General features: G+C 40.4%; 2 protein-coding genes across 2 annotated transcripts; one reads left to right on the top strand and one right to left on the bottom strand.

Annotated features, from left to right (window-relative positions):
* Positions 1–1264: 1264 nt before the first annotated feature.
* Positions 1265–7734, top strand: nfkbib (nuclear factor of kappa light polypeptide gene enhancer in B-cells inhibitor, beta). The gene is made up of 6 exons (XM_053485197.1): positions 1265–2157; positions 4103–4220; positions 4300–4504; positions 4639–4727; positions 4834–5094; positions 5415–7734. Exons 1-6 carry the CDS (start codon positions 1691–1693, stop codon positions 5457–5459), a joined length of 1185 nt encoding a protein of 394 aa, XP_053341172.1. The 5' UTR covers positions 1265–1690; the 3' UTR covers positions 5460–7734.
* On the bottom strand, positions 7721–12757 carry ftr84 (finTRIM family, member 84). The gene is made up of 9 exons (XM_053485172.1): positions 11991–12757; positions 11026–11121; positions 10619–10744; positions 10262–10369; positions 9809–9965; positions 9672–9725; positions 9508–9576; positions 9088–9224; positions 7721–8870 (listed from the first exon to the last, which is right to left on the bottom strand). Exons 1-9 carry the CDS (start codon positions 12543–12545, stop codon positions 8463–8465), a joined length of 1710 nt encoding a protein of 569 aa, XP_053341147.1. The 5' UTR covers positions 12546–12757; the 3' UTR covers positions 7721–8462.
* Positions 12758–15277: the final 2520 nt, after the last annotated feature.

Raw genomic sequence — 15277 nt, 5'->3', positions numbered from 1 at the left:
ACTGCAGTGTCTGAACCTCGAACAGGGAGACAGTACAGCCATCAGATGCTTTATTATAACTGGACTGCGGATCATTTTTGACTCACCCTCGTACAATCCCCTTCAGTGTTGACTCTTTAGTTCGATAAGTAGGCATTAACCATTTTACACTTGTAGGCTTGTGTAAATAAAATCTAGAGCAAATACAGTATTACTGTTCAAGCCACAACTACTTCCTGTATGTACAGCAGCAGTTTTGTAGGGATTTGTGTGTTAAAAGGAGAATCATAAATATAGCATAACTATAATTCAAGATTAGATATACTATAATATTTACATTTACATTAAGGAATTTGGCAAAATAAATATTTGGGGGGGCAGGGTTATGCATTATATTTATTTAGTTTATACTGTACATACAGTCCATAAACAATAAATGCATCAGTTAACAATAAATAAATAATTTTTAGGTTGGGGAATGTTTATGGATTATATGCATAGTGTTAACTATATGTATATAATGCTTAAACAAATAAATCCAATTCAGAATAAATTAAGTTTGATGTGTTATAAGTGTTTTATGTATTATATGCATAGTGTTAGTGTTCATGCATATGATCCATAAACAATAAAATGATGCATATAATGCCTACAACATAAATCACTCAATTAACCATAAATTAAACATGATGTTTATGCATTATATAAATATTGTTTATGCAGATCATGCATAAACCAAAAATAAATCAGTTAACAATAAATAAATTATTCTTTTTTTGTTTATTGTGAGGAATGTTTATGCATTATATGAATGTATTACATTACCATCAGTAATGCCACCGCATATAATGCATAAACAATTTTTTTTTTTACAATAAATAAATTGGGTTTTTAGTTAGTTAACAATAATTAAATTGGGGGGGGGTGTTTCTGCATTATACAGTATAATGCATAAAATATAAATAAAACAGTTTTGCTTGTTTGTTTGTTTATTGCTTGTTTGTTTGGACAAAGAAACCTCTAATGGAATTTCCCAAACCTTCACTCAACCTAACACACATTACATTAACTGGTGTTTTCTATTTGCAGAACTGGATGTACTGTAACAAAATCCCCCAAACAAACCAGTCTGGCGCTGCCCTCACTGCGCATGCGCGTCACTCTCCGCCCTCGGGATAGGCTCCCATTATTATTGGTGGCTTTGGGAATTTCCCAGGAAATCCCCTACACTGGTAGCACTCTGATTATCTTCACTACCCATATTCCGTCAAGCCACGCCCTCCTGTCCTGCGATTGGCCAGACTCCCTGTCCTACAAGACAGATTCCCGTTCAGTGCGTACATAACGACGAGGCTCGATTAGCCAATCACAGGCAGCGAGGCGGGACTTGTCGTGATACGGGTGGGGAAAAAAAAGTCAGCGCAGCCAGCTAAGGCTAAAGTGGCCTTTTCTGGAAAAATCCAGGAGTGGACTCGAGCTGTGCGGTTCCCCCGGGTGTCAACTCGGGTTCCTGGGGTTTGAAAAATGATCCGGACGGGGAGGGTGGAGCTGCTGGGCGAGCTGGAGCTGCACTGAGACGGAATATGTTTAGAAAGAAGCTCGTAAAATGAGCCGCGATTGCTAAGTTTACTCGGCGAGTTTAGCTAGCTCGGGGAAGCTAGCTAACGTTTAGAAGAGTTTAGCGGTTCTGATAAACCCGATCCGGATCCCAATGGAGTGGACTTATCGGGATCTCGCTCCGAATCTCAGAAGTCATGCTGGGAAACAGTCAGGCCTCGGGGTCGGGCCGAAGTTCGGTTCGGGCTCGGAGAAGCAGCCGGAGGACTGGTGCGACAGCGGCCTGGACTCGCTCATCAGCACCGAGTTCATCAGCATCGACGCCCCGGAGGAGCCGGTCCGGATCCAGGTCCGGACCGCCGAACCGCCGGAGCCCACGGACCCCTGGGGCTCGGTCCACTGCGCTGGAGCTCTGGATGGGACCGAGACTGAGAGGCTGGACTCCGCCATCGGGGACTCGATCAACGACGAGACGGTAAGGAGTCTGTCTGAGCGCATCGGTACCGTGATCCTGAGCGAACCGAACCCGGCAACGACTCACCAGCCCGGACCGGAGACGCAGGACCGGCGGCGAGAGGAGATCTTCAACACGCTCAGCTTCATATCAGAGGACGGAGACACGTGAGTACCGGAAAACCCGCTGGATCAGAACCGATCCCATCAGCACCATCGGTATTATCACCAACATTATCACTATCACCGTCAGTATTACCACCAACATTACCACTAACACCATCAACATTACCGTCAACACTATCGGCATTATCATTACCACCAACGTTACCACCGTCAGTAATGCCACCAACGTTACCATCGTCAGTAATGCCACCAACGTTACCATCAACACTACAACATTACCATCAACACTATCAGCATTATCATTACCACCGTCAGTAATGCCACCGACGTTACCACCAACATTACCACCGTCAGTAATGCCACCAACGTTACCACTAACACCATCAACATTACCGTCAACACTATCGGCATTATCATTACCACCAACGTTACCACCGTCAGTAATGCCACCAACGTTACCACCGTCAGTAATGCCACCGACGTTACCACCGTCAGTAATGCCACCGACGTTACCACCAACACCATCAACACTACAACATTACCATCAACACTATCAGCATTATCATTACCACCGTCAGTAATCAACATCGTCACTGCACATGTAGGTACAATGCAACAAAATACAACTACATTATATTAACACCGTCAGCATTACCACCATAAAATAAGATATAACTTTATTTGTCCCACAGTGAGGAAACTTGTAAACCATTAGCCTTACCACTAACACTATGGGTGCTACAAATAGCACCATCTGCAAAACAACCCAAATTAATACTAACACCATCAGCATTACCACTAACACCATCAGTTCTACAACTAGCAACTATCAGCAATACCACCATAACCACCAAAATTACCACTAAAACCATCGGCAAAACCACCATAACCATTAGCATAACCAATGAATCCATGAGTATTACCACTAACTACGTCAGTCACCAACACTTACCACTACTACCAGTGATACAACTAGCACCATCAGCAATTCCACCATAACCATCAACATTACCATCAGCATTATCAATAAAATTAATCAGCAGTACCACCATAACCACCAACATTACCACCTTCAGAAATATGACAATAACCACCTACAATAACACTAACATCACCAGTGCAACAACCATCATCAGTTTGACCACAACCACTAACCTGATCAATGCTACAACCAACATTACCACTAAGCAATACCACTGTGACCACCAACATTAGAACCAACACCATCAGCATTATTAGAACCATCAGCATCACCAGACCAACCAGCACCAACATTACCATTAAAGTTATTCCTGTTAAGTGTTTTATTTTTATTTTTTGTTCTTCTTAAATCCTGACAGCTCTTGAAACTTGGGTTTTGTGGCCTGTGTGTGTGTGTGTGTGTGTGTGTATGAAGTATTGTATTTAACCTGGCTAGATATCAGAAATTGACTGTCGCTAGTGAATTGCTGCATTCCATTTCACAAATGCTCCTAAAGGTTTATTTTTGTCGACAAACACCAACATTACCACCAACGAACACCAAAAAAACCAATAACGCTAACGTTATCGTGACTAACACCATCACTAACACTGCAAAAACTATGAGCAACACCTTAAGCATTGCCATTACCACCAATAACGCCACCACTATAACAAACACCAATAAGACAAATAATATTGGCGATATCCACCCCATCAATACACCTAATGTTAACACTACCTCCAATAACACCAACAACAACATCAATAGTGACACCGGCATTACCACTAGTATACCTAACATTAACATTACCATCAGTACTATCACCATTACTGACAACACCATCATCAATACACTCAACGGTAACACACTACCACCATTGCTACCACCATCAGTACAACCAACGTTAATACAACCGTCAACGCTACAACCACCACTGACACTACCAACAGCGGTGAGGACGGTGATCCTGGGGTTGATCCGTTTGTACTCTGACCTGACCTTTGACCTCTTTCCTTTGCGCAGGGCGCTGCACCTGTCGCTCATCCACGAGCAGTGGGAGTTTTTCCATCAGCTGCTGGAGCTCGTCACACTGAACCCCACCTGGACACCGTACCTGGACATCCAGAACGACCTGGGACAGGTGAGACGCGCATACCTGTCTTTCTTTTCCGTTTATACTGCTTTCTTTTTTATTTTTTTTTAACGTGTGTGTGTGTCAGACGGCGCTGCACATGGCGGTGATCTTGGGACGCAGCGAGTGTGTGTGCGCGCTGCTAAAAGCCGGGGCGAGTGTGGAGCTGCAGGAGAGAGGAGGCAACACTGCGGTGCACCTGGCCGTAAGTGAGCTGCACGCAGAGTGTGTGAGGGAGCTGACGGGCTCGAGACGCACTCTGCCTCAACACCTCGACATCTACAACTACGCAGGTACACACACCTACACCAACACGAACACGCGTCAGTACACATGAGTTCAAGAGCGACAGACTGGTTTAATGGTCAACAGGAAAAGTTCCCTTTATCATCTCTCTCTTTCTCTCTCTCTCTCTCTCTCCCTGTAGGACTCAGCGCCCTGCACATGGCCATACAGAAGGGGAGGTGTGACATTATCAGCACGCTGCTGGAGGCTGGAGCCGACGTCAACCAGACGGTGAGAGATGCCCCCACGCCGCGTTTTTTTTTTTTTTTTTTTTTTTTTTTTTTTTAAACCTACGGTAATGCCATTCTAACCTTTCCGCATCCTTCCCCGCGTGCAGGATCAGGGTGCGGGTCGTTCGCCGCTGCACTGGGCCGTGGAGCGCCAGAGCTGCCCCGCGCTGGAGCTGCTGCTTCGGAGCGGCGCCAACGTGGATCAGCGCTCTTACTCCGGACACACACCGCTCTACTGCGCCCTCTACAGGCCAGACCCACGTCTGCGCGAACTGCTCCGGCGTGCAGGAGCATCCGACGCTCATGACGAGGAGGAGGACGAGGACGTGGACAACGGGGAGGGGGAAGAGGACCGAGAGAGCGACGAGGTGAGGGAGCTGCACGCGGTGTAGCGGTTATTTTTAACACCTTATTTACTTTTTTATTTTCCTTTTATCTAAAGAAACGGGGTGGAGCTAAATGTAAAGGAGGAGCATGGATTTTTTTTTTATTTTGTTTGTGTTTTCATTAAGTCACCAAAAAAAAAAAAAGTTTATTCCTAGTATATGCACAGCTCTGTTCTAATTGGGGGCGGGGCTAATTTCAAAAATAAAAAAATATCAGTGATTAAATAACACAGACATTTTTATTACAGAGAATCCTATAACATTTTACAAACGATATAATCACCCTCTCTCTCTCGACACAGGAGGAGTTCGATGATGTCATCATCAATGGAAAACGGGTGCTGTAGCTATCGAGACGCACATGCCTGGGCTGACTTGTGTATGTGTGTGTGAGATTAGCGGTACAGGTTTGACCTCGCTACGCTGTACAGTTTAATGCTTACTGTCCAGGACTGCACGCGGAGTCCCTCTTAATCCTCAGCAGCGTCTGTTTTACGCTTTTATTTGCTTTATTTTTAAGCTAAAGATGAAGCAGTGGCAGCTCTTAGTGTCTTCCTTCTCTCTCTCTCTCTCTCTCTCTCTCTCTGACCTTCCTAGCCTTGCAGTTCAGCTCAAACGCTGCTCGAAATCAGTTTCTTAGACTGAAACCAAAGCAAAAAAAAAAAAAATTATGGGTGTTTTGAGATCAAAAACAAAACCCAACAAAAATTTATTATTTTTATCATCATTATTACTCTTATTAACATTTTGTTCTGTTGCATGAAAGAAAAAAGAAAAAATATAAAAACACTAAAACTACTGATTGCTTTCTAAATACAAACCGTGATGTTAATTTTAAACATTTAATGATATATTTTTTGTTTTTAAAAGCATTAATAAGTTTAAGTAGTTTAAAAAAACAAACGTTTATTTTTGGCGCTGATTTTCATAGTTAATTTTTACATTTTTGAACTGTTTGTGTTTTATGGGTGGAAAGAGATTAATCTTCATTTTTTTTTTTTTTTTAAACGGTGACTTTTATGATTGAAGAATTTGTCTTTAAGAAAATACAAGTTCTGGTTTTAAAGACCTGTGTGTGTGAAGCTCATGCTTCATGGTGATGGGGGAAAACATCCTTAAGTGAAAGCTTTTCAGGCATTTAATAATTTTTTTTTTCTAATTATTTCAGTCTGTGATAACATTTAATAATAATAATTTCTTTAAAAAAAGAAAGTGGATGAGAAAAGATTAAAGCACATTTCTCAGTCAAATTTGAGCTTGATATCCATCAAACCTGCTTCTCACTTCTTCTCTTTTCTTTTAAACAGATAGCAGTGTGTCAGAAGTTACAGTGTGAGGTGTGTGTGTGTGTTGTGTATAAACCCTTTCCCGCGTAGCTGCAGTACACAAAATATTAGATTTCGTGTAATTAAACAAGATAAGTATTTTCTTTTATTTTTGTCTTCTGTATTAATTTCTCCTGGACTTTCTGTTTAAGTGATAAGTGGGAAAACGTGCAGATTCCCCAGCTGTAGGTCTGGAGTTAAGATTCCATCTCTTGATGTCGAACGAGTCAGTAATTATTCACTCGATAGAGAGCGCTCGCTAGTTTCGCGACAGTAGCAGTCTACGCCAAAGTAGTAACGTTTAAGCTTAAGCTTTACCCGTGTATAGATGACGCCTTAAGATAAATGACGCAAGAGGATATTCTAAGCCGTGGAATGAATATATATAATGATATTTATAGCGTTTCTGTTGCAGCTTCGGAGGTGTGCGTGTTGAATTTATAAAGTATATTTGATTTATATAAGTTTTTTTTTTTAGATAGGTGTATTATTTCTGGTGGGGAAGAATAATAAAAGTAGAAAAAAAGTACAATAAAAATTGATGTTTGTGATTTTTTTTTTTTTTTTTTCTTTAGAGATAGAAATAGTTTGAGGTGGTTATTTTCACGAGTTGTTCGTCCATAGATGAATAAACATGGTATCAATTTCAACAATTTTTTTTTCTTTCGTAACCCATAATTGTGCCAGTTCCCGGAAAACTCTAAATAAGCTGTAGTTGGATTTTTTGCGCTGTAGCACAAATATTAATATTTAAGATTAAAAACCGACAAAACACGTGCAAGGCACTAAATACATTTTTTTTTGTTGTCAAACTGCAAATTTTTAATGTAGGTTTGATACAGATTGAGATCGGAGATTATGCTAAAAAATACACATTTTAAGATGGGGCGTGCGTATGATTGATGGATGGAACAGAGGATGAACTGTATGGAAAAGCAGATGGAAAACCTGTATGTCAATATGAAAGAAGGATGATTTGATAACCAAAATAAACAATACAAACTAGCCTTGAGATTCTGAATACCTAGACAGCACTTCCGCACAAAATTCTGAGATTATTGGAATATATGCAAAGTTGGTACATTTAAACGTATCTTATTCTGTTAACACGTGCACATAAGTGATTTAAAATCAGCCCCGTGTTTTTTTGTTTGTTTTAATTTCTTTTTTTTTAAATTATTATTATTTGTTGGATTTGTTACTCGGGTTTTCCCTTGTATGTTATAATGGGTGATGGTTGAAGATTATATTGTTTAATAATTTCGTTGGGAAATAAAAAACGATCACAAAGCAAAAATCAAGTTTAATTCATTGTTTTTCCTTTTTCAACAGTTATAAGCAATTTCCACTCCCCTTTAAGAGGGAAGGTGTGTCCAAACTTTTGACTTGTAATAAGGTTCCTAAAAGCTTTTGCTTAATATAAAAATATATGTAAAATAATACAAATTGTAAAAATTTGGTCAAAGTTTAAAAATGCTAAAAAACAACACAAATATATGAATAATATGAGTAAACAAAGACTATATAAAATTACCTTGCTTTCTTTGCTAATTCCATATTAACCTAGCATAGGCAGCCAATCAGATTCTATATAATGAATGTTAGATGAATATTTCCAGCGTATCTTACTTCAGTTTAATTACAAAAGCATGGTAATCCAAGCATACAGCTAGCAAATGTGTGTTTTTCAAAGGTAGAAAGTAAGTTTTTAAAGTAAGATTTTGACACATTGTCAATACTCTCACTAGAGCACCTAACTCTCATCTTTTCACCTAACTACTAACTTGTACTTTTTTCAACCCAGCTTATAAACCATGACAGCAGACATTACTCTTTTGCCTAGTAAGCATGCTAATTCAAAAAGTTAATGTACAAAAAAATTACATGTTAAGGTTTTCTTTTTTAAGAAGCTTTAGAGTAGAACTCGACTGTTATGAAGTCATTGATTTTCCAAGAACATTGACTTGATCTAGTGTTGGCCCCTGCTGACAACAGGAATAATTATGTTTCAGCTTGATGGTGCCCTCAGGCGTACAGCTCCGTGATCTTTTCCGGTGAGCATAACGTTACAGAGGCGCCGACTCCAAACCCGGCATATAGTGGCTCGGAGAACATGGCCTGGAACCGGTAGATGAGCTCCATAGTTTCTGACACGGCATAGAAAGACACTGAATTACCAGCGTAATCGAGATAGACACCAATCCTTGAGGCCATGGGCGCACGTGAAACATCTTTATCCATCTTGTTGTGCCAGGCCGAGTATCCAGAGTCGGAACACAGAAGGCTCCAGGATTGGTTGTTGTAACCGAGGAGGCAATGTGAGTTCTTGCCTTTGCGGCTGATGCTTTTGTAGGTGACGCCAATGGAGAACTCGCCACTCCAATCCACTTCCCAGTAATGCCGGAAGCCACTCAAAGCCTCAGCACACAAGACCTGGGACAAACCAGATAAATTCCAGGATTATGCAATTGAATAAAATTTTTCAACGTGAAAAATGGAACAAAAAATTTTAAACTTCAATAATTCTATTGTAGAATAATTTGTGTAAAGCCAGTGTAAAACAAAAATAAATAACCCAACCACAACTGACTACAATCAAATTAAAAGAATAAGAAACTATCCTTCTATCGCCAAAACTCAAACACAATACCTGGCAAAAGCCGTCAAAGCGTTCTGGATGATCAGGGTAAAAATGTCCTCCGCGTTTTCGAACGACCCTGCGGTTCCCATTGGATAGAAGCAACTCCTTATAGGCCGTATTGGGGTCAAAGGTAAGTCTCACTGTATCTGTTTACCATGAGGACATTTCAGAAATGAGTAAAATGAGTATTCATTTATATACAAGTTCTAATACCAGGTCCTCATAAACTGTATCATGGTCTTAAATTTTTAAAAATCATTCAGCTTTACTATGAATCATCTTAGACTTGACTGGTTATGCCACTGCCGCTTTTGTACAAAGTACAAAATTGATACAAAATCTTATATGAGGGCAATGAGCATTACAGCCCAGTTCTGAATATGATCCAACAATGCGAAGTTAACTAAAGCGTAATCAATTGCAACTTACATCTGAGGAAGTCCGCTCGACTTTTGGGCTCCTGAAGGTCAGCTTTTAATGGTGTAAAGGAAACGCTATCTAAAATATTTATTAAAAGTCGACAATTGCATAAATTAATGAACAAATCCTTTAAAAAGAATGCTAAATAACAAGGGAAGTTTGAATCATCTTACTTTTAAATCGAGCCTCAACTCTGGGGTTTAACATGTACACCGGCATGTCACTTACTATGGGTGGGGGACCAAAAAATGTAATTAAACCAGAATACTTCCTCATGCTAGGTAACAAAAACTAGTGTTTCCCTGGTCACCTTTTTTAGATAAGTTGTCCAGCTCTTTTTTGCAGATGTCATCCAGGTATTCTTTCATGTCCGTCACAGTTTTGGTTACATCATTAAAAGAGAACTCTTGGTTGATCAGGACTTTGGGCACCATTGGCTCTGGGGCAATGCACATCAAAGGAAAAGTCTGGAAAATTTTGTTTGCATCAATAATGGGTTAAACTGTCAATTCGAAGTCTCAATCAAATAGGAAACATTGTAGTCATTTCCAATAGCTTATGTGTGCTGAAAAACTGGACATCTACATTGTACATAAATATGTCTTTGGTAACAGTACTCAAGCCTCCTACTGCTATCGATTGGAGAAATAAATCAAGCACATATCTGTTGTGGGTTTCTAAATCTATCCAAGGGTGGTTCAGGTGGCTGTGTATTAGTGTCTGAAGAGATATCTGTGTGTAGGTCAGGAACGTGGAGGTGTACCTGTAAAAAATAGATGCTGTCCTCTGTGTCAAGTACGTGCCGTAACTCTGCATCACGCCGCTGTAACTCCATGATCTCCTGCTCCAGCCGCACCAAATAGCTATCAGCCTGGCAATATTTTAATATATACATAAAAATGTACATTTATGTAGATAAATCCATTTAAGGCATTAAACAGGTGACGCATTTCAGAAAAAGTACAAAGGTACAAACAGTTATTATAATAGCTGTTGTCTTAATTAATAATCTAGACAGTGTGCTTTTTCCAAAAAGATCTGTTCCCTCAGTTAAGATGATCATTAGGAAAAAAATTTGATAACCAATCTGGGAACTTTTATAGTCTTATAGATTGCTTGCCTGTGCCATGGCAACCTGCAGGTTAGCTTGAATGAGCTGGCAAATCTCTGCATGCCAGCGTTCTACAGATTGCAGCATCTCGCTGAAGATCTTGTCGCTGGCCTCTTGGGCGCGGTGAGCACTACCCTAAAGCCACGAGGCAAACGCAAGCACAAGTTAATACTCATTTTTCATTATTCATACCTCAGGACTGGTCTGATGCATTAAATGGCTTACAAATGGCTGACTGGAAATATAGATAATAAATAGGCAACCAGAGGCCTTTTTAAAGAGGTTATTTTATTGGTTATAGTACTGGAGACTAAATACTTAATTGCTTTTGTAGGCATTAGACAGCAAAGTGGGCAAACAATGGATGGCTACCAACAGATGGCAGCAAAGTCCTTGAAAGCAGTCAATAAACTCACCTTTAGGACATCGACGTGGTGTCTGAGATCCTGCAGTTCTTTCATGCGCTCCTGGATAACATGCTGGACTTCAGACTGGGTCACCACCAGCACTTTCTAAAGAAACATTTGCACCCATGAGAATGTACTGTGTTTTGCCAATCGATACTGATTTTGTCCTGGAATTTATCTTTATTAAGCTGTTCTCCTGATCAGGGTCATGGTGGATTTGGAGCCAATCTCAGGAACATTGGGATACATCTTGGATGCTAGTTGATCCCAGGAACTGTACAGCCATCAGGTTACAATTGTACATTTTTCATCTTTGCCATATTTATTTACATAATTGGAAGACTGTAGAACCTTTGTCATTGCACAATGATTAAATGTCTCAGCATGCCATTTAGTCACTAAGCAATATTTCAATTAAATGACATTTTATTTGACTAGCGGTTTTAACCATTGTCATTGTTGCAAAGCAGCTTTACACAATCAAAAGATCATGGAAATTTGTATGAAATCTGAAAAAATGTGTGTGAATCAAAATCATTAGATTGTCTCTGATGAGGAAGCCGAGGGCGACTGTGCTGAGGAAGAAACTCCCTGATTTAGAAATAGGAAGAAACCTTGAGAGAAACCAGACTCAACAGGGAACCCATCCTCATTTGGGTAATAATGGATAGCTGGAATTGATCTGCAGTCATGCTGTGTGTTGGAAGACTGGAAGTTCAATACAACAGTTGAAGTTAATATGGAGTTCTTTTTGTTATTGAAGCCTCAAGTCGACTGTAGGAAATTCCAGTCCTAGCCAATATGGTCTTTATATTTTATTTACTAGACATTTTTATCTCTCATAATCATAGCATGACCCTCAACAGCTTGCAATTCTTACAATCTCCTTCCAACCAGCAAATTTCGATCAAGCCATATCTAAAAGTTAGTTGAAATTTTTTGTTAAATGTCAGTTTTTTTAAAAACTGCCCTACCTGCTTGTCGGCGCGTTCGTCCTCGGCACTCACTGTGTCATGACCACGGTGCTCCTTCACTGTGCAGAGAACGCAGATACACATCTGATCTGATCTGCAGAACAGCTCCAGGCTCTTCTCGTGCTGTGGGCAGATCTTACGATCTAGCTGCCCTAACTCATCAACCAGCTTGTGCCGCTTGAATGTGGCTGACTCATAGTGAGGCTTGACATGTATCTCGCAGTAGTACGCCAGACACACCAGGCAAGACTTGACCGCCCGGTTCTTTGGGCCTGTGCAGAAGTCACACAACATGTCCCTCTTGAGGTCTAAAAAGGGTGTTATCGCTGTTGAGGGAGAGTGACGTTCACGAGAACTAACAGTGGGCACGTTGCGGCGAAGGACAGGACGAGGAGTGAAGGTTGCCCGGCACTCTGGGCAACTGTAGACACCCAGGTGATCCAACTGGTCCCAGTAGATCTTGATACATTCCAGGCAAAATTCATCTCCACAAGGGATGGTAACAGGGTCCCGCAGCTCATCAGCACACAGACAACACATATAGGAGTTTGCCATGGTTATCAGGAATTAGCGCATGGAAGGGAAAGGAAGGAACAACAAGGGAGGTGTGATGGAGACTCAATACCAGTGTGCCTGTATTTATAGACGAGATCTTGGATTGCTTAGCTAAACATAAATTCTGGAGGTAATAAGAAACCTTGCTTGTATGTAAACAGAGATACGCTGAGAAACGTAATCGTGGATCACCTGTCCAAGACATTGCGAGATACAAGCATGGAAACCATCCAAACATGAAATGAAAACAAAAACTACACTTTTTGGAAAAGAGGAACTCATAAGTTTCCCAAACTGGATATTTTTAAATTAATATTTAAAAAATGAAGCTAACAACCCTCAACAACTGGAACTGTTGTACTGGGAAGAAGACAACTTGTCAGTTGATACATCTGGTAACATTTATACCACTGAATGATGTAGTTAAAATGGACACCTACTTTTTGGTTGTACAAACCTCGGCATTTATTTAAAAAAGGTTTTAAACCCTAGTGTTATTGGGAAATATGGCTCCTATTTTGCCTAGGACTAATTTTTTTCTCAACATTAACCACATAAACCTCTTTATTTATTTGCTTAAGTTTTAACTTCAGAAGACTAAATTTACTGTATCTAACGCTGTTTTTAGTATGGTTGCTTGTACTTATCTATCTTACCTGCACACATTCAGTGCATAGATGTTCCCACAAATCCAAACCTAGATTATAGCGTTTCTGTGCTCAAGTTTCATTTCGACTGAGGTAGAGCTGACTTAGCACAATGTCAACAAAAAAAACTAAATTATACCGGTAGGCGTAGGCATAACATGGGTAGTGCATCTCTAAGAGAGACAGTGAGTAGGTCAGTCAAGGTCGTTTGGTCACTAGTTTCGTTTAAATGCGTAAAAAAGTCTGCTTAGTTAGGGGAACAACTTCTACATGATTCCACTTGCTAACAAGCTTCAAGTAAACTGATGTGTTTGGGAGAAAAATTGAGAAGAAGTTTGCAAAGAGATCTCATTTAATGGAATTTTTGACATGATCAGGGAGGATTAAAACTTGGAGCCAGTACCTGTGGCACTGTTGCATCCTACGAATATACTGTAGCTCCTAAACGGTTTTTACAAACCTTTTAAAAATGTTTAGAGAACATTATTCAAAATGTTGACAGAATGTGATCCAAAACATTGTTGGACTTTTATCAAAAATGTTTCCAGGACATTATCTACAATATTTCCAAAACATCAAGAAAAAATGGACAGTTTGGATGCTCTAGGAACCAAATACGTAACATTCTAAGAACATTCCAAACAACCCTCAAACTGTTATCTGTAGTGCTGCAGTTTTCAGACAAACGAGGGCCAACATAAAAACTACCATTATTTAACTCAACCTCTCTTCACTTGATCTCTTTGGACTGGGGTAAGTCACTCAACTATGCCTCTAATGGCCACAAGAGGTCATTGTATGAACTGCGGAATTGCGCTGCTTTCTAGGCCCGAAGGTTTAAAGATCACATTTCATTTTGGCTTCTGTCAAAAGATGTTTACGCAAAAAGGTTTTGTAATATAATACATTTGGATTTTCCAAAACATCCAGGCCACTCTGAAAATTTCCATTCCATTCCTGAAGTACAGAAGGTACGGTACAGTACAGTGGCTGTCCAAGCACTTTAAACGTTTCCTGAGCATGAAAAGCAGCAGTGCCAGAAGTGAAAATACAAAAGAAAAATCAGTAACAGATTGTGAGGAATTTCTTTCAGCAACATTGCACCCGAGCGTTCAGCAACGGAGGCGTGCAAAATGGATCCAGAGACAGGTTTGGTTTTCATAAGATCCCGTGATACTAAGGAAAAGGGAAAGTCTACAAACGTCTTCTCTCATTTGTGTAGCCAGTTGCAGCTAATAAACTACTTGAAAAGTGAAATCAGTCTTTGACGTGCACTCTGTATAATGCACTGTTAGCAAATGAAGCAGTATGTAATCACATGAAAAAGATGAGAAGGTCAGGAAAGTTCAGGGTCCAGGGTTTAACTAACGATATTGGACACAAACCCACTAGCATGAAGAAAATGTTAACCATTGAGCTACCTTTACCACAAGGACATGTTTGGCTGGTAGAGCAGGCTTCACTATTTGGAAGTCCTCCAGGTTCTCCTGGTTCCTCCCACCTCACACCATGCCAGTGGGTTACCTGGCATCACTACATTGCTCCTAGCTGTGAACAAGTGTGTGCACAGTACCCTGCGATATACTGTAGTGTCCCATTAGAACCTAATTCCTGCCTCACATCTAGGAGTTCTGTGATTTGCCCCAGATCCACCATGACCCTGAGCAGGAAAGAGTGCTGTCTCACTTAGTTTCGGTCCCTGGTTTCAGTTAAGCCTCTGCTTTGCCTGGTGCAGACTTACTGGGCCAAGTCATTGTTGCCAGATGGTGTTGAGTAAAATCATTCCCGATCTGTTATTGTTAGAACGAGGGAGTCAGGCTCAGCATGGTTGTGCAAGACGACAGTGAGGAAAGTTGAGGTCATGTTGCTTACTGAACATGTGGAGTGAAGCTCCGATGCTAGACGGAACGTCTTATTTTATTGCCATTCGGCCACATAAACCTGTGATGTAGGAGCCAAAAGGTCAGTATTCCGAAGCCCTAAAGTTCCCACCGTTCCAACGTCAGATGATGAACAGCATGATTAGCTGTCCCCAGATTATTTTCTTTCTTTATTTTTTTTAAATAATTTTTTTTCTTCGTTGTT

Source organism: Clarias gariepinus, chromosome 24 (assembly GCF_024256425.1).
Source record: "Clarias gariepinus isolate MV-2021 ecotype Netherlands chromosome 24, CGAR_prim_01v2, whole genome shotgun sequence".
Lineage (NCBI taxonomy): Eukaryota > Metazoa > Chordata > Actinopteri > Siluriformes > Clariidae > Clarias > Clarias gariepinus.
Note: the sequence above shows the minus strand (reverse complement) of the source record. Positions and strands in the feature narration are given on the sequence as shown.